Here is a 23,819-nt window from a genome sequence, read left to right on the forward strand (position 1 = left end):
ACCTGTGAATCTGTAATTATTTTAAAATTAAAACAAGGGTCCTAATATATGGTGACAGGAAAATATTTGACTCTGGGTGGTGGGCACATGGTGCAATATACAGATCTTGTAACATAGTAACCCACTCCTGAAACCTATATGATCATGTTGACCGCAATCAATTTAATAAAAACATAAAAATTAAAACAAAATGGCCGAAACCGGTTTGGCTCAGTGGATAGAGCGTCGGCCTGCGGACTGAAGGGTCCCAGGTTCGATTCCGGTCAAGGGCATGTACCTTGGTTGTGGGCACATCCCCAGTGGGAGGTGTGCAGGAGGCAGCTGATCGATGTTTCTCTCTCATCGATGTTTCTAACTCTCTATCTCTCTCCCTTCCTCTCTGTAAAAATCAATAAAATATATTTAAAAAAAAAATTAAAACAAAATGAACATGGAAGTTTTTAGTTATCATGGTAATGTCAATTACTTAATGGCAAATTACTTGTAAATAAAAACTTGGATCTGATGGTATAAAGATGACAGCTTCTGTGGTACAGGAGAATAATGAAAAGTTAGATGGGGTGCTGTGCCCATTTCATGTGAATAAGTAGTAGGAAAGAAGTAAACAATCAGACAGCATCCAAAATTTTTCCAGTGGGAGCACTTTGGAAATTTTCCAGAATAAGGAAGTGATTAATGCATCATTATAAATTTGTCCAATTCAAAATATAACAAAATATTGCATTAAGACCTTTGAAAAGGTGTTAACATTTGAATAATTTTTTGCCCTTCTGTAATAAATTCAGAGGCATCAACCTCTAAGAGATCAAGTGAATCTCAGGGATCAATAAGTTATCAAAGACAGGTCCATGAAGATAGTGTACCTGCAGGAAAGAAGCCCATAAGGTGTGGCGATAACACCCAAAGTACCTAGAAGTGAGGGATGGATAAATTGGTATACTTGTCAAAGTATTTTTCAAGTACGATGTCCATAATACTTAACTTTTCTTCTTTTGCCAGTTCTTGCTTTACTTTGGTGTCTGCTGCTTTCAGAAAAGAGCCTCTTGCTGTTCTGCAAGATCGAGTTTCTAAATTGCCAGAGCCTACGCCTGGGGCAAGTTCAAACATCCACTGAGCTCTGAACATCTGGAGTTGTGCCTAGAAGAAAAAAGTATTTTAGGACTCCTCTAGAAAGAGTAGCTCAACTTGGGAACAATTTGTCAATAGGTGATATATATCTATATATATAAAACCCTAATATGAAAATAGACCAAACAGCGGAACAACTGAACCAGTTGCTATCACGTGCGCTGACCACCAGGGAGCGCGCATGGAACATGGCAGGTGTCGGCCGTAGCAGGATGGTGGAGCAGGTGAGCAGGGGCTCTAGACCAAGGTGGGGCACCAATTGCTGTCATTGGGGCAAGCCTCTGGTGGTTACTGAAAATTCTTTGCTCTATGCGCTGTGGTGCTGCCCAGCACTCACCCCTGCAGCCGGCGCTAGAGCTGCTGCTCGCATCCACTGATGGCTCCAGCCCTGCTCGCACCTGCAGCCAGTGCTTGGTGCCGTCAGTTGGTGCGAGCAGCAGCTGCCAGCCCCAATCTCCCTGAGGGCTTCTCCACCTCCACCTCCCCCTGCTCCTGAGGGGTGATCGGGGCAGCAGCTGCCGCTTGCACCCACTGCTGGTGCGGCCCCAGTAGCTCTGCGCTGTCAGCAGGTGCAAGAGGGGCTGGCACCGTCAGCATGTGGGAACAGTGGGAGCGGGGCTGCCAGCAGACAAGGGGCCGGGTGGGGGCGTGGAGGATGGGCTGAGACCTGCCCCTGTTCCCACCTCAGCCTCACAGCCCACAGTTCCTTTCAAGGTGAACAATTCGTGCACTGGGCCCCTAGTATATATGTATTTTTTTTTCTAAAACCAGAAATCACACTTTTAAATTACTAAGTTAATGCCATTAAACGCCTATTCTAAAATAATTTTCTGCTTAAAACTTGAAAGAAATAATGAAAATTTGCCTAAAATAAGATTGTCTACACAGGAAAAAATCTAATGGTATGGGAAAAACAAGTTTTAATTAGAATAAAAAATAAACACCATCACTTAGGCACTTAACTTAGATGCTTTCAAACATTTGTTTCCTTGGAATACACCATCTAGCAGATGCTGAGTGCTGCTAACATTTCTGTTATCTGTTAACAACCCTTCTTTTTCTTAATAAGAAAATATTTTTTCTAATACATATCATTAATCTTTTTTAAAATACAGGATAAGTGAAGTCCCCTGTGTGGTGGACTGTGTGGTGTGCTGCCGCTGGGATTCCCTCAGCTGTTAGCCCTTTTGGGGTATTGCCTCAGCAAGATCACACTCCCTTCCCAGGTGATTCCTACCCAATGATACATCGATGAAAGTAATCAGTGACTGAAAAAGCCTGCCTCTCAAAGGTTCTTCCATCCTCAGAACTTCCACAGGAATAACGAAGGTGATCCATTAAGACTGCACAGCAGCTCAACTCCCCCCAACTCTGGCTTCCCTTCCTCCCTTCGAGGTGACCAAACAGTGTTGGTCCCAAGAGTACTGCTTTCAATGCCTCCTACGTGGTACTCTCCCTCTCCAAGTTTGCTTTCTAGGGAACCCAACCCAAGACGCTCTTTCTCCCAGAGAAGGCCATTGCCAGTAGGATTGTGAATTAGTCCTGGCTTTTAAAAAATTATATATATAAATGTTTCTAAAATTTTTTTTCTCTCCATTCTGTACACTGCTCTTTTTTTTTTTTTGACATGAAAATGTATTTCTTTTTTTTTTTCTTATTGTTTAACGTATTACAAGTAGTAGTACATATGTCTCCTTTTTTTCCCCATTGACCTTCGGATCCCACCTTCCTACATCTAACACGTATACTTCTAACCTCAAGAATCTTTAGCAGCACTCTTAATATCTACTAGATGATGCATTCCAAATGAATATTATAAAGCTGAATAATTCAATAAGATGCACTTAACAAATTACAATGAATATTTTTCTATTTCAATGCACAAAGATTTACCCCATTCTTTTAAATGGCTGCTGTGTATTTCACTGTATGGATGCATCATTACTTAACACAAGTGATAGACATTTAGGCTGTATTCCATTTTTCCACATAAACAATGCTACAATAAACATTTCTGTACATGTATATTAACTTGCTTTCTCCCTGATTCTTTTTTTAAAAAATATATATTTTATTGATTTTTTACAGAGAGGAAGGGAGAGGGATAGAGAGTTAGAAACATCGATTCAGCTGCCTCCTACACACTCCCCACTGGGGATGTGCCTGCAACCAAGGTACATGCCCTTGACCGGAATGGAACCTGGGACCCTTCAGTCCCCAGGCCGACACTCTATCCACTGAGCCAAACCGGTTAGGGCTCTCCATGATTCTTTAGGATTAATTTCCTGGAAGCAGAATTGCTGGTTCAAAGGGAACGTATGTTTCTCATTTTGACCCATATTGTTACTCTGCCTTCCAAAAAGTTGTAACAATTACACTTACATGTACACGGAATCAGTGTTCTCATAGCCTGGATGGCAATGGGCATTATTCACCACCGATTTGATCATTTAAAAAAAAAAACTAAGTGTAGGTTTAAGTTGTATTTTTTAAATTATTAATGAGGCTAGTTATCTTTTCAAATGTTTAATAGCCATTTATATTATTTTTTCCATTAGTTGTCCATTCATATATTTCTACCTTGTGTTCCTCTTGCTGATTTATAAGATACCCTATATACTGAGGCTATCAATCCTCTGCCCATATGTGGTAGTTTTTACAGTTGATTATTTTTCTCTTTTGACAGATTTAAGATGTCTTTTGCTATATTTAGGTTTAAAAATGTTAGGTGGTCAAATCTGTCAATCTTCTTCTTTGAGGTGATGGGTTTTGAGTCATGCCTTAAGCCTAGGTTTGCATACTTTAAACCCAGATACTGAACTACACAGCAGCAATTACTGATACATCTTTTTACAGAAAAAAAAAAAAAAGAAATCTATAACATAGTTATAATTTAAGCATTCTATAAACCAGTATGAAAATACAGTTAAATCCAATGCAAAGCAACCTATAGATCTTCACAATCCTGACCAATTGCTGTTTATGTTTGGAAAGCAATGGAATAAGAATTAAATATATACTGAAGAAACATGCCTGCAGATCTGTTTCCGCAGGGCTTTCGTTTTCATCATCATCTGTTCTGATCATATCAGAATGACAATCTTCCTCAGCTTCTGCCTGAAGGGGGGAAAGAGGGAAACAAATAATCAACATCAGTTTCTCTTTGAAATCTACACCTATCTTAGCTACTTGCCCAATGAAATATGAAGTTGCTTTTCTCTAGATACTTTCCTCACAGGCTCTAGTTTTAAATGTTTTGGTAGGTGGTTAAAAAGAACAACTATGCTTTGGAAAATAACATTCAGTTGTGGTAGAGTTCAGCAGATAGTTTTGTTTCACAGATCACTTAAAATATGATGTACGTAATCCATATATACATGTTCCTTCTTTTACACACTGGCATCTTATTAATGTGTGAATATGACTTTTTTTTTTGCTTAATGTTTTAAATGCACTAGGAAAGCTCCTAAACCAAAGACATGTAATCATGAAATGTTTTTTTGTAAAGAAGCCCCTTCTAGTTTGTAAATCCAGATTTTTATATATCGGATTAATTTAAAATGGAATAAAGCAGGACTGTGCATGGTTTGGAGCTTAACAGAAGTCTCAGATCAATTGCTTTCATTTTATCCTTTTGTTCTCAATAAATGTTTGCTAAATTAAACTGAACCCTACCTTCCAGCGAAGATGAAATGTCGCCTAGGTTCAGTCTGTTAAGTAATAGACTTATTAGCAAATGGGACTTGCTTAACACTTATTGTGGTCAGTCCTACAGAGAAATGTGACAATCAGGGAAATGACCTTGAAGGTTAGTTAGAAAAAATAATAAAACCGATTTAATTTTACTCATTCCAAAGATGTTAAGTTTCACAATTGCCAATTTTAGTTGTAATTTGCTTCCAGGGGGAAAAAAATGTTTGTATTAGCACATATCTTGGAGTACGGTAACTAGTTACGTACTTGAACAACTTTGTAGTGCAACATAAATAAGCCTAGCTTCCTATCTTATCTCTGCGAACCAGACTTCAAGCAGAGGTGCCTTTAAGACTTGAACCAGTTAGTATATGATAAAGTGCTTGGCACACCATAAAAGCTAAATCAGCAAAGAAATAAATAAAAGAGGCCAAAACTCAGACGAATTTCCAGAAACTGGAAAATTTGAGCAATACACTTCTTCTGAGTCTTAAGCTGGGAGCTTTCCTTACTAAGAGCATCACTAATAGGAAAATACACAAGAAAGAACTTTGAATTTATAGATCCCATTGAGAAATGTATTTCTTCTCAAATAAGAGTCTGCTTTATTATTGTAAACTCTAAGTACAGCTAATTACAAGGAAATTGGGGTGCCCTAGGGTACCCAGGGAACAGCTTTCTCAAACTCGAGCCTAGTGGTCATACTAAACTGACTTCAACACTTCCCCTGCTCTCTCCAGATCCCTGCTCCTGGGTATGCTGCTTGAATGATGGCTGGAATGACTGTGCCTCCTTCCTCACTTGGCTACTCATCCTTCAAGATTCAGCTCAGGAATCATCCCAGTGGAGGGCATTTGCTGATCCTTTTAATTGCTTCTTTTCATTAACACTTGTGCCTCTATCACGACACTTAAGACTTGCCCCTTGTGGTGACATTCTATGATTAAAAGTTTACCACAAATCACCTTACAGTTTTGGTTATATTGAAGGTTTGGTATTGTACCAGGGTCTAGCACTATGCCAGGCTGATAACAGGTGCTCAAAAAAAATCGGTTGAATTAACAAATAAAATGCCATGTGGAGAGATAATGCATTTCTCAAGAATGAGGAAAACAGGAAACCTATAATACAGATGGCACCTTTCTTCTTCCCTGAGCTCCTGTGTTATCATAGAGTTTTAATCCATTATTACTTTGATTTTGACAGTGTGGCAAAAATGAGAAACTATCAATTTGGGTTTTACGACATTTTTCAATTTAAATACCACTTGAAATATGCAGGTCCTCAGCTGTCATCCAGAGATTTTCACTTAGTTTTTCCTAATTGAGTGTGACCTAAATTTCACCTTTCACTTGAGTAGCCGGTGTCTTCATCATTTAACTCCTGTTTCGCACGTGCGATTAATGAAATATAAAAAGTTAAGTGCTTAATCCTGGTCAGAGAACCAATTCTGAAAGTTTTGGAGCATAGTCCGTTACTGCTTTCCCTATCCAGATTAATAAAATCAATTCACTCGGCCATTCATTTATTCACAATAAATATCTGAGTGTCTACTGTAAGCTAATTCGTTTGGCATCATCTCACTCTTGAGTCCTGCAACCCTAGAGATCGGTTTCTCGGACGGACAATGATTTCAAGCCAAAGCCAGGCAGCCGAGGGCAGAGGCTACCTAGTCCGGCCTGAAATAGTCCTACGGAATGTGCGTTGTCCATTTCTGGAGCTTAGCTCAGCCTCTCCACGTGCACCGCTTCTCAGGCCCTCGCTGCTGAGAGGCGAGACAAAATCCTTCCAAGCCCACGCCGCCTGGCCCGCCTGCCAGCATCCTATCCAGGGCACTGCCGCGTCACGGGGCGCCCGGAGCCCAGGCCTCCCCGTGGGCACGGCTTTGCAGAGGGGGAGCAATCAACAAGTGCCCCCGTTGGCCAGGGCGCCCTCCGGATCCAGATGCGGCGACGGCTCAGCTCAATCTTTGCTCGGTGCTTCGGATAAAATCCCTCGAGAGGAGCGAGGCTGGTTCAGGGTCCTCAGCGAGCCGAGAGGAGGCATTTTTCTCCGCCGTCCTGCAAACCCACTCTCCTCACATGGACCCCGGCTGAGGGTTCAGCAGGAAGAAAGCCCGGGGGGTGGGGTGGGGGGTCAGGGCTGGCACCCCTCCACTCCTCGGGTCAGAGGTCCTATCATGGGTAGCGGCCGTGCAGCTCCCACCCCTCCCAGCCCCTTCCTGCTCCCTCAGGGTTCCTCCCCGCAGGCCTGGCCCCTCGGCACACCGCACCCCCTCGGCACACCGCACCCCCGCCTCGCAGGACCCCCCCCCGACCCCCTCCTCAGGTTACCATGCTGGCGGGCCGGCCGGCCGCGGTCGAGGGGCTCTCGGCGCCCCCTCGGCACCGTCCCCCGAAGAGGTGTGCTGGGTGTCCGGGTGTCTACTCCTGCCTGTCTACTGCAGGGGGCTTAGCAGAGTTCTCGGTCGGAGTAGCGCACCAGGCAGCGGCGGTAACTGCGGGCCCGGCGTACGGCAGCCATCTTCGCGGGATCGGGGGCCAGATCGGGGCGCGCTGGGGCGGCGGCCGGGGACGCGAGGAGCGGAGAGACACCCGTCGCTAGCGGAGGCCGGAGACTGTGCGAGAACCAGACCGTCAGCCCTGCTGAAGACCCCACACGCCGCCGCAGAGCTCACCCCTCCGCTGCAGAAAGCTGCGCCGCCGAGCCGAGCATGCGCAGTGCCCCGCCGCCGCCGCCGCCGCCTGCGTGGGCGGCTCGGCCCGACCGGCGGCGCGTGCCGCCTAGTGGAGGACCAGGGGGCGTGGGCCTACTGTGTGCGCTAGGCCAAAACTAGGCGAGAGGCCGAACCCACTTTTGGGGCTCAGTGAACATTTATGCAAACTTGAAAAACCATTATCTCAAAAATGTAACTCAAAGGGTGGGTGGGTAGAGATCAACCAAAGAACTTGTGTGCATTATGCATATAACCCATGGATACTGACAATAGGGTGGTGAGGGCCTGGGGCGGGGGTGCGGGAGCGGGCTAGAAGGGGTCAATGGGGGGGGGGGGGGACATATGTAATACTTTAAACAATAAAAATTTAAATCTTTAAAAAAATGTAACTCCTTAAGGGTTGAGACCCTATGGCAAGTAACCCTAATGAACATCAAATTAGCGCTCGGGGCTGTCCCGCGGCGACTCTGGCTGGAGTGCCACGCCAGGAATGCAGGGAAACTGTGAAACCCGCTACATCACAGGCTATTGTAACCACTTAACTTTTTAAAAGCACGGGTCTGGAGGTTGAGGAAAAGATGGGTTTAGGAGAGCGGCAGGGGGATGTAACCTCAGCCACAGCCAAGGAAGGTCTCACTACAGATCCCATCATGCAACGGGGGAAGGACTAGCAAGTCCTGCCCAGACGGCGCCCGGGAGACTCTGGGATTTGTAGTCGCGGTTCCGCGCTGAGCTCTGGAACTTGCAAAGGATACTCGCCCCACCTCTTAAAGACCAAACACTCCATTTCACTCCCACAGGCATTGTTATCAGGCGATATACAGTTTTATTTTCACACACTTGACATTGTTTTAAATACGGAATTTTGCATGCTCAATGAAAACCTACAGTCATAGAGCCTCTTCTCCACTCAGCAAAAATTTAAGAAGTTTCTAGCTTCTATTAGGTAACGGGTACTAAGACCCTACTTTCAACAAGTTCACAGAGTTTAAATCTCTTATCCTTTATCTTATTCTGGAGATCTTAGAATCTGGGGCAGAAACATAGAGGGCAAAAAAGGGGGATGGGGAGGAGAGAATGGTGAGCTACATACAATATGGAAGCCCAACTGCTGTCTTAATATGGGATCCTCCCTTCGGAGGGGTGTTTTTAGTTGCACCCTAAATCAGCTACCAATAAAAAGTGCCTTCATGTTTCATGGAGAACCAAAGTTTAAATGGTTTTTAGTTTTTAAAAGAGACTTTAGGCTTAGGTCTTTTAAGGATGATTTTCCTGCCCTAGCTGGTTTGGCTCAATGGATAGAGCGACAGCCTGTGGACTGAAGGGTCACAGGTCCGATTCCCGTCCAGGGCAATTGATGTGTCTCTCTCACAGATGTTTTTTCTCTCTGTCTCTCCCCCTTCCTTCCACTCTCTCTAAATATCAATGGAAAAATATCCTTCGGTGAGGATTAAAAAGGATGATTTTCTTCCCAATGATCTCTTTAAAAGGATTTTGAAATTTAAATCTGAGGGAAAGATTAGATGTAAGACTTTATAACAGAAGAAAACTATATGTGACTCATGAATACAAAAAATCAGTTTTGCAAATGAAGAATAAGGTATAGAAATATTTTAAGAACTCTATTTCATTAAGCTGTTGAGTGCTAATTTGAGATATCTTGGTCAATTAGCACAGATAATTTCTATTTTTCTAGCAAATAAATAATGAAAATTAATAAAGTAATAATTAGCATTTGTAATGATAAATTGAGCACATGTTTTATTAAAATGTTTTTAGGTTTCATAGCTACTAACTTTCTATCCATCAGTATCCATTAGACCTCTTTACAGGGTTCTACTGTCACCAGACTGGGCAGAGTAGGTCTACCTCAGTGCAAACTGTAGTGTGTGGATTCTCGACTTTGTACAGGAAAGATTTCACAATACAAGTCCAGTGATTTTGAGAGTTCATTTATTAAAGCTGGGGACAGTGAAACAAAGGAAGGACTGGGGTAAGAGAAGCAACAGGAGAGAGCCTAGGTGGGGCTGCTTCGACTCCCTAGAAACGTCATAGGAAAGAAATGAGCCAAGGCAGGGCTGCTTTTAGCTCACTGGAAAGTCAGAGAAAAAGGCGGCCTTGGAGGCAGGTTCAGGGGGTAAGCCCGGACAAGCTGCCACTGCCCTCTGGTTATAAGTCTCATGGAGACCCTTAGAGTTTAGGAGAAAGAAAGTAAAAAGTTCTAGAGCGATCCTGCATTGGGTCTTTGTCTTGAGGGTTTTTACCTTTTTTCTGCAGTTGAGAAACTTAGGGGAGGGTCTCAGTAGAATACGCATCAGCTTTCCAGGTGCATTCTTAATATGCTAATATATCAAAATGAGCATGTAGAGGAATTTGGGATTATTCTTTGGTCGGCTTTACTTTTTTCTTAGGTCTGTCTGGCTCTAATCAGGTGTTTGTTATATGTTCCCCTGATTTTATCCGTCCTTGGGTTGGGTTGGCACATATGGCATTAGTTGGGTTTCTGTTTTCTATTTTCCCCCACCAGGGTGATTTAAACTATGTATTCTCTGGTTAGGGAGGGGAGGTATAAACCATTTGCTCTCAAGTGTCCTTGGTTGGTTAGGGAAGATAAAGTATTACAATTCACTAGCTGTAAATTGTTCAAATTGTTTGGCCTTGTTCTTGTCTCAGTTTCCCATTCCATTTGCCCAGGAATTTTCTTAGCTTCTTACTGTCCTGCCTCATACTATATCTACCGGGTTGTAATTTTCCCAGAGACTAGAACTACTGACTAAGCCATTTACTAGCCCAGTGGACACTTGTTAAGGTACACCAAGATAGTCCCTCTATTTGCTAGGTAGACTTTCTTGGACAACTGAATTTGACTAAAATTGATCATTTTAGATACTTTAAAAATCATTTTTTCATGAGAGTAGCATAAAATTTGCTAGGCTTCCTCTTATTTCCTTGTCATGTCATTGATTACGATTTTTCATTTGCCATGTGGTTTGTGTGTTGCATAGGTAAATACAAACGTAGACAAATGTTATTATACCTTTTTCCAGATAGCCTGATGACGCTTTCCCACTTAGGACAGGAGGTCTAAGAAAGCTTGACTGTCTTGTAGGTTTCTCCAACAGGAACAAGAGGAGAGAGGGAATCAGTACTCTTGTACAGCTTCTTTAGGAAAAACAAAACAAACCAACGATCTGTCTTCAGTTCTTCGAATTCAAAAATAAAATAGTGAGAGAAAACTGATATAGTGATGAGCTGGGGGATTTACACTCAGATCCAGTGTGTAAGGGGTTACTGCTTTATGAATTACAGTAGTGCTGCTTGGGGCAATGTGGTTCCCGTGACCAGCACCAGAATTCTGAGCATAGGGCCCAGCAAACTTGTTTTAACAAACTGATGCCTCCAACTACAGTTTGAGAACCATTGGCTTGGGCAATTATGTAAATTTAAATAGAGGACCTTGAAGCAATTTCTTTTTTCAAAGCGCTCCAGAGCTAGTCCTTATATGAATGATTTAAGGTAATATCTACAATACAAGTGAATGTGTTTAAAAAGTGTTAAGTAGTGTTAAATTCCGTATAGTAACTAGTTACAGAAGACAACTGTTTCCTACCCGGATAACAATTCCGTCTTTCAGACTAAAGTTGCTCTTACAGTTCAAATGAATACAGCAGGCCATCAGTTGCGCCTTTATTTTAAACATTTTCATTGTGGTCATAAAGTATATAACATAATTGCCATCTTAACCATTTTGAGTGTGCAATTCAGGGGCATTGATTTCCTTCACCATGTTTTGCAACCTCAATGACGATTTTTTTAAAAACCAGGAACACTGTTTTCACGATGACCTGTAATGAAATGTTCTCGGCATGTGCATCCACGGCCACCATTCCTACATCTCCATACGTGTGCAGCCGAGCTGCAGGGAGGCGTGCGTTTGGAGCTGAGGTCGCATTCCTGGTCAGCGGGCCGCAGGGAGCCCCGGGCTCTGGCGGGCCCCCAGCGGGGACCGGAGCGCGTCGGCTCTGCGCTCCCGGGCGCCCTGCTCGCGGTGCAGGAACGCGCAGGGCCAGCGAGGGGAGCTGCAGGGTAACTTTTCCCAGGGAAGGCGGCCCGTCGTCCTCGCTAGAAGCCTCCCTGCCTTTTGTTTGTTTTCCTGCTGGAGGCTGGAGAGCGGCCGGGTTCCTGCTGCTCTGCCATGCGCCACGCGGCCCGTGCGACTCGCCGGTCCTCCTGGGCGTCCCTGCACGGACGCCTCGGCCTGTCCTAGCAGGGATCGCCCCCATTCTCAGTTCCCGAGGGGCTGCTGCGCCCCACTCGCCCGAGGAGCTGTGCTCACCGCAGGGGCGGGCCCCCGCCTGTGTTCGCCGCGCCAGTAAGTGGGGTCAGGGATCGAGGGGCTTCTGCCGGGCGACCTGTCCCTCGGGGTGATGCACCGGAGCCGCGGAAGGACCCTGCCCCGTGGCCTCTTGAGTGATCGGGGCGGGAGGGAGCGGTGAATGGGCTGTAGTTTCTCTGCGCGGTCATGTGGGTCTCTCCCTTCCCTGTAGGCATGAAAACTCCCATTTCCTCGCAGTCGGGAAGATTTCGATGGGTGTTTACCTTCCAGTGTTGAAGAGGGGGAGAGATTCGTGCCCGATTTGAACCCCTGTAGTAGGAGGTGGAGGACTTGCTCTGGAATTTTCCTGACTAGGCCTTTGGCTGTCCCGCAAGGGGTCTGAGCAAGAATCCTCACACATTGGTGTGCAACCATTTTTCACGGGGTTTCTTTCTGCTCTGATTTCTCTCTTACCAATGGGAGTACCTGTTAGGCGAGGGATGTTGAAGGATTTTCCAGGACAGGAGTTTCTTTTGTAACGCACCTTCTAAAGTTTGCCTTTGACACTAACTTTGAGGGCTTTGACTTTTAAATATAAAAGTAGTTTAAGGCATCCTTCCGCAGAAAAGAGTATTCGTTTCCACTTACAACTAAATAAAGATCTGCTTTTGCGAAAGCTTGACTGTGCTGAGAGGATACCACCTTGGGTTTTGCATTCAGGGCTGGATTTTTCAAAGGTATTGGCAGCTGTGGGTTTTTTTGTTGTTTTTTTTGCCCTGGACCACTTTTTATAGCAATAGAAGTTTGATAGCTACGGTTTTCATTTCTTACCTTTTCCAATGAGCGGGCTTCCTGGATGTGCCCCAATAGTGAATTGTACTATTGCTGGATATACAATTAAGATAAGCTTTAAATTTGTGTAGTCAACGTATAAGTAATTAAGAAGAATTTGTGTCTCAACCATATGCTAGCTGTGCTAGGAGTTAATGTATGCATAAAAATGCACATTTGAAATAGTTTCTGAACAAAGCGCTGCGATTCCGTACAGACTCTTGAAGGCCTTCCTGTCTGAGGACCAGTCATTGTAAAACACTAAGAAGTGGGTGTAGAAATGAGAGCTGTGCTGGAATTCTTTTTTTTTTTTTTTAATTAAATCTTTATTGTTCAGATTATTACATTTGTTCCTTTCCCCCCCCCCCCCCCCCATAACTCCCCTCCTCCCAGTTCCCGCCCCACCCTCCGCCCTCACTCCCCACCCACTGTCCTCATCCATAGGTGCACGATTTTTGTCCAGTCTCTTCCCACATCTCCCACACCCCTTTCCCCTCAAGAATAGTCAGTCCATTCCCTTTCTATGTCCCTGATTCTATTATAATCAACAGTTCATTCTGTTCATCAGATTATTTATTCACTTGATTCTTAGATTCACTTGTTGATAGATGCATATTTGTTGTTCATAATTTGTATCTTTACCTTTTTCTTCCTCTTCCTCTTCTTAAAGGATACCTTTCAGCATTTCATATAATCCTGGTTTGGTGGTGATGAACTCCTTTAGCTTTTCCTTATCTGTGAAGCTCTTTATCTGACCTTCAATTCTGAATGATAGCTTTGCTGGATAAAGTAATCTTGGTTGTAGGTTCTTGGTATTCATCACTTTGAATATTTCTTGCCACTCCCTTCTGGCCTGCAAAGTTTCTGTTGAGAAATCAGCTGACAGTCGTATGGGTATTCCCTTGTAGGTAACTGAGTTTCTTTCTCTTGCTGTTTTTAAGATTCTCTCTTTATCTTTTGCTCTTGGCATTTTAATGATGATGTGTCTTGGTGTGGTCCTCTTTGGATTCCTTTTGTTTGGGGTTCTCCGCGCTTCTTGGACCTGTAAGTCCATTTCTTTCACCAGGTGGGGGAAGTTTTCTGTCATTATTTCTTCAAATAGGTTTTCAATATCTTGCTCTCTCTCATCTTCTGGCACCCCTATAATTCTGATGTTGGTACGCTTGAAGCTGTCCCAGAGGCTCCTTACACTATCCTCGCATTTTTGGATTCTTTTTTCATTTTGCTTTTCCGGTTGGATGTTTTTTGCTTCCCCGCATTTCAAATCATTGACTTGATTCTTGCGCGCCTCTGGTTTGCTGTCGGGCGTCTGTATAATATTCGTTATTTCAGTCCGTGTGTGCTTAATTTCTAGTTGGTTCCCCAATATAAGATCGAGGGTCTTATTAGTTTTCGTGTAAATCTCATTAAGTTTATCGGCAGCTTCTAAACAGTTCTTGAGAGACCTTAAAAGTGTGGTTCTGAACTCTATTTCTTCCATTGACAATTTTGTCCTGTTTCTTTGTCTCCGCATTTTGTTATGCTTCCTTGGTGCACCCCCTAGTGGTCTTTGTTCGCAGTCTTATAGATAAATCTTGATGTAGCTAATTCCAGGGAGGGTTTGACCTCCAGGCCAAGTGGCTATGAGAATCAGCTGTGTCAGCAGTGAGAGAACTTCTGTCCTCTAGGGAGGTGCTAATCTAGCCTTTGCCTGAGGCTATCCGGCAAATGCCTCTGTGCAGGGCTTGGGCGGGGCGGGTCGCACAGGATCAACAGGGTGGGCCAGAGAGAGCAGTTATGGCGGCTCTCAGTCCTGTCCCCAGGGGCTCTGCCTCTCTGAGTCCCAGCACCCGCTGCAAAGCTGGGAGAGAAAGCTGCACTCGCTCTGACCGAAGCCAGACAGTCCCGCTCCTCCCGTTTGAGTCTGGGTCCCTAAAGACTCGCCTGGATCTGGAGCTCAGAGTCTGCGACTCCCTCCCGATTGAAAACAACAACCGCGCCCTCCGCCGCCAGCCTGTTCCGCGCACTCCGCACCTCAGAATTTGACTTCAGCACTGCGCCTCCTCTGAGTGTCCGTATGTGTTTCTCTTTCCTCCTAGTTGTAGGACTTCCACTCAGCCAGCGTTCCTGTGGTTCTGGGTGATGTCCCTTCCGTCTTTTAGTTTCACTTTTGAAGTAGTTGTTCAAAGCAGCAAACTCCGGCGTTAACCTATGCCGCCATCTTGGTTCTCCCTTGTGCTGGAATTCTTTATGGAAAAGGATATCCTCTCCCTGAGGTCCAGCCCTCTAGTGACCTGCCCACTTTTTATTTCCCCTCTCCACTTGGCTTTGTCCCCATCTCCAAAGTCAAAACTGGTGGTTGGGCAGGAGTGGGCAGTCATGTTTCTAAGTGAGACCCGTTTAATTTAGATGATGGAGGGATTTTTTAAAATTTATCTTTATTGTTGAAAGCTTTACAGATGTCCTCCCCCCTCCCCCAGCCCCACTAAACTCCTCCTCTCCCACCCCTTCTCCAAGTCTTCCTGGCACTATTGTCTGTCCATGGGTTATGCATATATGCATATACGTTCATTGGTTAATCTCTTCCCCACCCACCTTCCCTCTGAAATATGCCAGTCTGTTGCATTGAAATGTCTCTGAATCTTTTATGTTCATCAGTTTATTTTGTTCATTAGATTCCACATATGAGTGAGATCATGTGATACTTGTCTTTCTCTGACTGGCTTATTTTGCCTAGCATAATACTCTCCAGGTCCCTCTGTGTTGTCTCAAAGGGCAAGAGATCCTTCTTTTTTACTGCTGCATGATATTCCATTGTGTAAGTACCCATTAGTTGACAAATGGATGGAGTGATGTTTTGAAGGGTTGATGGGGCCTATGTGAGTAGGCCGAGGCCTGTCTTTCTTACCCAGGGAACTCAGCATTTGGTCACAAAGAAATGGTTTTTCTCAGTGAACTTTCCTACTACTGATTATATATGTAAATGAGCTACCAGGACAAAGAAAAGGCCTTTTGGGAGTGGTTATTTGTTGACTGTTCAACATCATCAAAGCCCATGGTTGGTCTTATTCTCATTGCTTTTTGAGGTTCCTGGAAATCATGTTAATATTGAACCTTTGGAATGATCTTTTCCTTCATTTCCTTCCTCCTTCATAGCAATGAGTCATCTCCACCTGTTACACATAGTGTATTTTAATCCAGAACCACACCTTTCCTCTCCTGCAGACTGGAGCAGCCTCTTACCCTCCCAAGCCTGGCTCTTAGTAAGTCCTCAGTAAATGTTTGCTGAATGAATGAATGAAGAATGAATGAGATGCTCCCCTTTCTGGAATTTTCAGCATTCCTTGTTTGTCTAAACTTTTTAAACCTTTAAACTAACACTTCCTTATGCTGCTCCTAGCTTTCCCACCTGTGGTCCCTCTCCATTCTCTAAAATAATTTGTCTAATTTTTCAAGGCCTTTATCAGGCTTCATCCCTCCCACCTAAATCTTGTTTTCAGTTTAGCATACATCTTTGCGCTCTATGGGATTTGGTCTTCTTGCTCTACTGCTAAAGGGGCCAGGCTCTCCCTAGAAACTCCCTCCCTTCTCCCCACTCTCCTTTGCAAGTCTGAAATCTTACCCATCCTCCATGAAGGAGCCCAAGTCCTACTTTTTTCATAATGTCTTCTCTACTCAATTTTCCCCTCTTTCTTTAAAGTCTTAAGACACTTATGTGTGTGTTGTTTTTTTAGCCCTTCCTTATACTGGCCATATTGACCGCTAATTGGCTTAGGCTATTGTAAGCCTCTTTGGGGGCAGGACCCATATTTTATGCATGGTAATGTGGCATTGTGGGCTTTGGAGTCAGGCAGAATTGAGGTCAGGGCCTGACTCTACTTATTACGCATGTGGCCTTGTGGGATTCACCCAGCATTAGTCCTCTCACATGTAAACTAGGGGAAATGCTTTCCCCGGCTGATTGTGTTGTTGAAGATGGCTTGGGGCCTAAACAGTGCCTGTCATACACCTGACAAAAACCTGCTCATTCCCAGACACTGACTCACAGAGACCTGAGCATGTTACAAATATTTGGTCGATGTTTGTTGATTGACTTGTAGTAAGTAGACCACGAGTCATGGCTCGGCCTGGAAGCCCAGAGCATGGGCAGTCATGCTGTGAAGCTTAGCGAGTGTTATCCTTCCCTTACTTAAAATGGCTTGAGCTTAGGTTATTCCTGGCTAGCGCTCTGCTTCTGGGATCTGTTGCTGTTTTTCCATCTGAACCTTGCCAGGAACACTACTGCCTTAAAAAAATTTTTTTTTAAACTGCTTCTCTTGAGGCAAGCTCCTCCATTTCATTTGGCAGGATCTTGCTGAGTTGGAGTTTTACCTCACACGTCCTTCTATTTTTCTGCTTGTGGGGTATGTATGAGTGTATGTGTTTATGGCAGAACTACTTGCGTAGCACTTTCTTGGCAGATTTCTGGATACAGTGACCTTCGTGTATATGTTGATCTGTAAGCCTGTGAATAGTGTCTCACTTAATTATAAATTCTCTCATCAGCAGTCTGACAAACGCGGCATTCTGCGGCGTTCTGAGAAGGACCTCTGACTAGAGCAGCCATGGGCAAACTACGGCCCCCGGGCCAGATCCGGCCCGTTTGAAATGAATAAAACTAAAAAAAAAAAAGGCCGTACCCTTTTATGTAATGATGTTTACTTTGAATTTATATTAGTTCACACAAACACTCCATCCATGCTTTTGTTCCGGCCCTCCGGTCCAGTTTAAGAACCCATTGTGGCCCTCGAGTCAAAAAGTTTGCCCACCCCTGGACTAGAGTCTCGGAAATCTCCTATCTGGGCCTCAGTGTTTGTGGCTGATGTGCAAACAGAGGTGTGTGCAGGACAACTTACACACGTATTGTTTGGGGATGATAGTGTAACCTTGTCCTAGGTTGTGGCTGTGCTGACATTTGAAACAGTTTTAACTTCCTTATAAAGACACGTGCTCTACAAAACCACCCCGTAAAAATAATTTAGTGAAGCAAATCATTTTCTGGGGCAAATTACATTAAAATGCTAAGAACGCGTTATGGCAGGAAGGAATCAGATGCCTTTACTTGCAGCCAAATAGGAAGTTAAAGAAGCAGCTCAGGTTCCTCCCGAGAAGGTGAGGAAGTCGGCATGGGCGTTTGTGCTCAACCTCTGCACCTAGTGAGGTGCTGTCCGCAGGTAGGAAAACGTCACTACTCAACAGATCCTAGAAAGGTACTCAGCCCGTTCCTGATTTCCTGCCAAGGAAACCGAAGCATCCTTGCTCATGGAGTAAATGTGTGTGCTTTGAAAGTCGAAACCTTCATGGAAAGAGTGTGGCCAGACTTGCTGGTGCAGCTGGTGTGCGCTGACTTGTGACATTGTCTCAGAGTTTGAAGAAAGCAGGTCTGCAACTCTTTTTAATATGTGGTTCAGAATTTGCAAGCCTACATAATAAAAGGGTAATATGCAAATTGACCCTAACGGCAGAACCATCACTGGACCAGTCACTATGAGGTGTACTGACTACCTCTTGGTCCCTTTCCCCAGCTGGCAGGCTCCAATCGCCTGATGGCCACCTGTGGTGGGAGCGGGGCCGGCGAGCGGGCAGGAACAGCCGACTTCTCAGTCCCTTCCCCTGGCTGTCAGGCACCCATCACCCGACTGCGAAGGGGGAACTGGGGTTGGGTGGCGGCGGGGGGCGGGGCCGGCTACTGGCAGCTGGGGAAGATGGTCCTGATCGCAGGCCAGGCCTAGGGACCATACCCACGCATGAGTTTCATGCACTGGGCCTCTAGTACATTCATATACTTTTTACAAAAGGGCAAGTGGGGAGTATTTGACACATCTCTAATAGATTATTAAAACATTTCTTGCCATGGTCAGGTGGCTCAATTGCTTGGAGCATCATCCTGTATACCAAAAGGTTGTGGGTTCGTTTCCTGGTCAGGACACATACATAGGTTGTGGGTCTGAGCCCCTGGTCAGGGTACAGTTAGTGCACATACAGGAGGCAACTGATCGATGTTTTTCTCTCACATTGATGTTTCTTTTCTCCCACCCTTCCTCTCAGAAGATAGATAAAAACATGCTTAGTGAGAATTAAGAAAAAAATAAACACTTTTTATTCAGACATTAAAAAATATGCTATCTGAAGATAACAAGGAATCCATTCCTATTAATTGGGTCTCTGGATCTCATCCATAAAGTGAAGGTGTTGGGTGATTATTAAGGTCCCTTACAGGAAAAGAAAACCTAATTTTATAGTCAGAAGTTTCCTCAACATTTTCTGTGCCCATGTTGAACTTAGGTTCTGTGAACTCAGCTTTCAATCTATTCTAATTAGCATTGCTATATATTACCTTCCTATGAAGGACCCACGTTCCGCGTGGTTCAGGGCTCGGGCTCTGGAGAAGGGGCTGTGCGCAAATGACAGAGACGAGACAAGAAATAATAATTTGGAAATTGGGGGGCCGGGCAGGAGCCCAAAGCAAGAGGGAGGACCCTCTTGGGCTCAGGCCTTGCCTTCCTTTTATTCAGTTTGGGATACACCTATAGCCCTTAGACAGACTGTCTTATCAGTAAGGATTTACATGACTATCTGGTCAGGAAGTTGCTTCAGCTACCATTGTCTCGACTAAACAGTTGGTGCATAGCTTTGACCTTTGTTAGGGCTCAAGGGTCACCAGCATTCCAGGATCCTTGTCCACACCTCTCTGTAGAGAAGACAATAGGCGGCTTCCCTCACTTACTTTAAATGTTCCCTAGATTTTAACTTTGTCATCCTAATTCAGTTTTTGTGTTTTTTTTTAAATGGAAGAGCCACAGGTTTCACTTGGTGCCTTTTCCGCCACACTGGGGGCTCTTCGTAGCTACTTGATAAGTATATAGTGATGGCCAAGAGCTTGAGAACCACATATTTTTGTGGAAAGATCAATGTGTCATTTTTTATCTTTCTTTTATCTATCTATCTTTCTGTAGGTGTAGTACAGCCTGTGATTAAGTGCTGATAACATGTGATGGCCCTCGTGGTTACTATAAAAGATAATGGCCCAGAAACCAAAAACATAAAGTATTATGGTCCAGTGTGCTCAGCTACATATTTGACTAGCATGAAAGTTACTGTCTGCATGAACTTGTAGTTCTCCAAAGACAATAGTTAATGCTTTTGTGATCTTGGACACTGCCTTGGCTTTGAAAGTGACTTTATTAAAGATTCATTTAACTCAGACAAACCCGAGTGAGAAAAAGTAAGATATACATGCTCACATGCTATCTTAGCTGTTAAAAAGCATGTTTTCCTACATTAGGGTAAAAGCTTTTAGAAGGATTCATAATTTTTGTATCCTAGTCCCCATATAGAGTTGTCCAGTTTTGCAAAGAAGGGTGTGAGGCGGGTGGGATGGCAGTGGGAGTGGGATTGGTGACACAGGAAAATCACCTCTAGGCAAGATGACCATTTACAAACCTGTCAGTTGCTCATTCATTAATGTATTCATTCAACAAATCTTTCTTGTGAGTACTGATTTGTGCCAGCTGTATGCCAGGTACTGGGGATACAGTTGTGAATATAAAGTTTCTGCCCTCACCTTCCTTATATTCTGGGGATAAACACAGTTCACACATGTAACACTGTAACCTCGGGTTACATGAGGTGCCGGGAGCCAGTCCATGCTTGCTGTTTCAAGGGACCTGGCATATATGGCATACGGTTCTTAATATGTTTGCTCACCTTCTTGGCGCTGTGTTTTAACCAAGGTCACCTCTCCGAGAAAGGTTGAATCCCCAGGTAGGGATTTTCCCCTGAAGTTAGGGAGGGAATAAAACCCCTCAACTAAGTGCCAGGCGGGTAATTAATCACTTTAACTATGAACAAGCATGCTTAAGCTACATAATCTTTACTCCCTGGAATGGAGATAAGAAACGCCCTAACCTTTGTAATAGAGATTGATAGGATTGAATCAACTGGTATAAATATAGATGTAACAAGACAGCAAGAGACAGAACTCAGAACACAGAACCTACACTCAGAACCTACAGACAGAAGAACTTCGCTGGAGAGAACATGGCAAAAGATCCTGGACTGAACCTGACTACAGAAATATGGCAAGAGAACCTGACTAGAACCTGGTGACCGAACCTGGCTGGAGATCTCAGACAGAACCTGGCTGGAGAACCTAGCGAGGGAACATGGCCACAGAACCTGGCTGGAGATCCTGGCTAGGCTGCTGATCAACTGAACGCTGTCTCCGTGTCATTCCTTCTTCACCGACTCCGTCCACACCTTTGGGGACCCCTGGACCCGCTGGGGCTGGACCCCTGGACCCCAGCATCTGGCGCCCGAACAGGGACCCCTAAGTAAGCGCCCCGCACTCAGGACGGATAGGACTCCACCATAGGAAAAGGGTGGATAGTCTTCGCCGACTCTGTCCACACCTTTGGGAACCCCTGGAAAAGGATTCCCATAGGTAAGCCCCCCCCCATTGAGAACCCCCACACTTGGGACGGATAGGACTCCACCAGGGTGCTACAGACCCCCCTATAGAGGATAAGTAGGGTAAGAAGGTGGATAGTACAGAACTTAGATTGAGAAGATGTGCCATACTGAGTCCAAAGAAAGAAGACTCTGTATTGATCTTTAGATTAAGAAGATGTGCCATACTGAGTCTAAAGAAAAAAGACTCTGTATTGATCTTTTAACACATATGCTTGCTAGCAGAGGAATTAAGGTTACTCCCAGTCAGATGGAACATTTTATACAAGAAATACGTCCATGCTTTTCTGAGGAAGGAAAGGTAAATGTAATGGCATGGGAGAAGGTAGGCCCAAGGAGCCTTATCCTTAACCCCACTGCAGCCTTTCCACCCCGGGAAAGTGCAGGATTGGCAAGCTCTTCCTGGGATGATAGATCAGGACTCAGGTAATAGTGGAAAGCGCCAATCCTACTCTTAAAATGGATATAAGAGAGCATTTGAGGTTTTTCTTTTTAATGCCTGCTTTTAAAAAATAAAAAAGGGGGAATTTGCCGGGAGCCGGTCCATGCTTGCTGTTTCAAGGGACCTGGCATATATGGCATACAGTTCTTAATATGTTTGCTCACCTTCTTGGCGCTGTGTTTTAACCAAGGTCACCTCTCCAAGAAAGGTTGAATCCCCAGGTAGGGATTTTCCCCTGAAGTTAGGGAGGGAATAAAACCCCTCAACTAAGTGCCAGGCGGGTAATTAATCACTTTAACTATGAACAAGCATGCTTAAGCTACATAATCTTTACTCCCTGGAATGGAGATAAGAAACGCCCTAACCTTTGTAATAGAGATTGATAGGATTGAATCAACTGGTATAAATATAGATGTAACAAGACAGCAAGAGACAGAACTCAGAACACAGAACCTACACTCAGAACCTACAGACAGAAGAACTTCGCTGGAGAGAACATGGCAAAAGATCCTGGACTGAACCTGACTACAGAAATATGGCAAGAGAACCTGACTAGAACCTGGTGACCGAACCTGGCTGGAGATCTCAGACAGAACCTGGCTGGAGAACCTAGCGAGGGAACATGGCCACAGAACCTGGCTGGAGATCCGAAGCAGAACCTCTCTGGAGATCAAGACCAGAACTTGGCTGGAGATCCTGGCTAGGCTGCTGATCAACTGAACGCTGTCTCCGTGTCATTCCTTCTTCGCCTACTCCGTCTACGCCTTTGGGAACCCCTGGACCTGCTGGGGTTGGACCCCGGCAATGAGGGTTCTATGGAGACGGCTAAAATGTTTCTGCTTACTTGCAGGGTCTCCTCTGTTCCAGGCGCCCACACACTGTGCCCTGCAGGCATACCCTGCCTGCTGCCCATTTTGTACGTAGAGTTGTCCTGGAATACAGCCGTGCCCATTTATTTCCGTCTTGTCTCGGACTGCAGAGTGGAGTAGTTGTGACAGACTTATAGCCCTCAAAGCCTAAAATATTTACTGGCCCTTCCCAGAAAATATCCCTGCGCTGTATTAGTTTTTACATTAAGTCTTTGCTTCCTTGACACATTTTGTTGATTTGTTTGTTGTTAGACATGATGGTGAGTCACCTTACATTAACATGAGATCGGCTCCTGAGTTAAAGGTGCTGTAATGTCTGCACAGCGCTGAATACAGGGTGGGGGAAAGTAGGCTTACAGTTGTGAGTACGGGAAACACAGATTTTTATTATTGTTATTTGTTAATTATGGTATTATTTTCTATACAAACAACTATGAACCTACTTTTGCCCCACGCTGTATATATGTTCTCATTCACTCCCCCATCTTCACCACAACCTGCCTTGCCCACCCTTACAACATGGGGTGCCAGTCAGGTCAGCAGCTGGGACTGGGACTGTTGCCACCCTGGGCAGCCTTCGTTAAGCATGAGGACTGTCACCCCAGCTCATCCACAGTTTCATACAAGTCAGGGTAAAGGTATCCTTCTTCCAGCTCCTCAACATTTGGCTCTCCCTTCAGTTCTTTACAGTCCACAGAAGCCACATAGAATTATGGGTCTTCGTTTAGAAATAATCCACATGTGATTGAAGACTTCTTTTCAGGTTCAGGCACAAGCATCCTTTGGTATTGCAGGGGGGGTGATGGGAAGTTATGGACCCTGCTCAGGGGATTAAGGGCCCTGGGACATGGGGAGTTCATTTTCAGAAGCTGGGTTGATGGCGGAGAGAGAGGTAAGGCATGGAGCAGTTTCTGGAAATGGAAGAGGCATTCATCCAAGAGGCAAAATACTTAAAGAACATTTCTGTTAAATGTATCTAGGCAGAAGAATTGGACTCCAGAGAGAAACATATGAGCACGTGTGCTATTTCTAGTACCTTTTAAAAAGAAATTAACAGTACTAACTTCCTCGTGTCAAGTTATGACACATGTGAACCTAGAATCCAAAGTGTAATTAAATACATGCTGGCTACAGTGCCAGGAGAAGGGCCACTGAATGACTTTGCACATAATCCAGTTTTCCTAGGAGGGCAGATGAAATCAGTGGAATCTTTTCTGCGTAAAACAATCAAGGCCCTCATAGGATCTGAGTGGGGTCAGTGGGCTGGTAAACCACAGCTCTCGAGAAGCTCATGTTGGCATGCACTTTTCTGTCTTCGATCTTAACAAATGAGTAATT

The 23,819-nt window shown here is 44.6% G+C and overlaps 2 protein-coding genes across 3 annotated transcripts in view; one reads left to right on the plus strand and one right to left on the minus strand.

The window, feature by feature from the left end:
* Positions 1-7,557, minus strand: part of FBXO9 (F-box protein 9) — a 31,862-nt gene extending 24,305 nt beyond the window's left edge. Inside the window, exons 1-3 of the mRNA XM_059701406.1 lie at positions 7,155-7,557; positions 4,162-4,245; positions 982-1,137 (exon numbers count right to left, since the gene is read on the minus strand). Coding sequence (XP_059557389.1) covers positions 982-1,137; positions 4,162-4,245; positions 7,155-7,157 — 243 coding nt within the window. The 5' untranslated portion in view covers positions 7,158-7,557. The remainder of the gene's footprint in view (positions 1-981; positions 1,138-4,161; positions 4,246-7,154) is intronic.
* A 4,088-nt stretch (positions 7,558-11,645) lies between these two features.
* The window catches only part of LOC132237228 (uncharacterized), a 28,534-nt gene continuing 16,360 nt past the window's right edge, over positions 11,646-23,819 (plus strand). The window contains exon 1 of one of the 2 annotated variants that reach the window (XM_059701408.1): positions 11,646-11,909. The gene's annotated coding sequence lies outside the window, so the exon portion shown is untranslated. Of the gene's footprint in view, positions 11,910-17,495; positions 17,538-23,819 lie in introns of those variants that run through there. The other variant, XM_059701409.1, reaches the window with a different exon arrangement.

Source organism: Myotis daubentonii, chromosome 6 (assembly GCF_963259705.1).
Source record: "Myotis daubentonii chromosome 6, mMyoDau2.1, whole genome shotgun sequence".
Lineage (NCBI taxonomy): Eukaryota > Metazoa > Chordata > Mammalia > Chiroptera > Vespertilionidae > Myotis > Myotis daubentonii.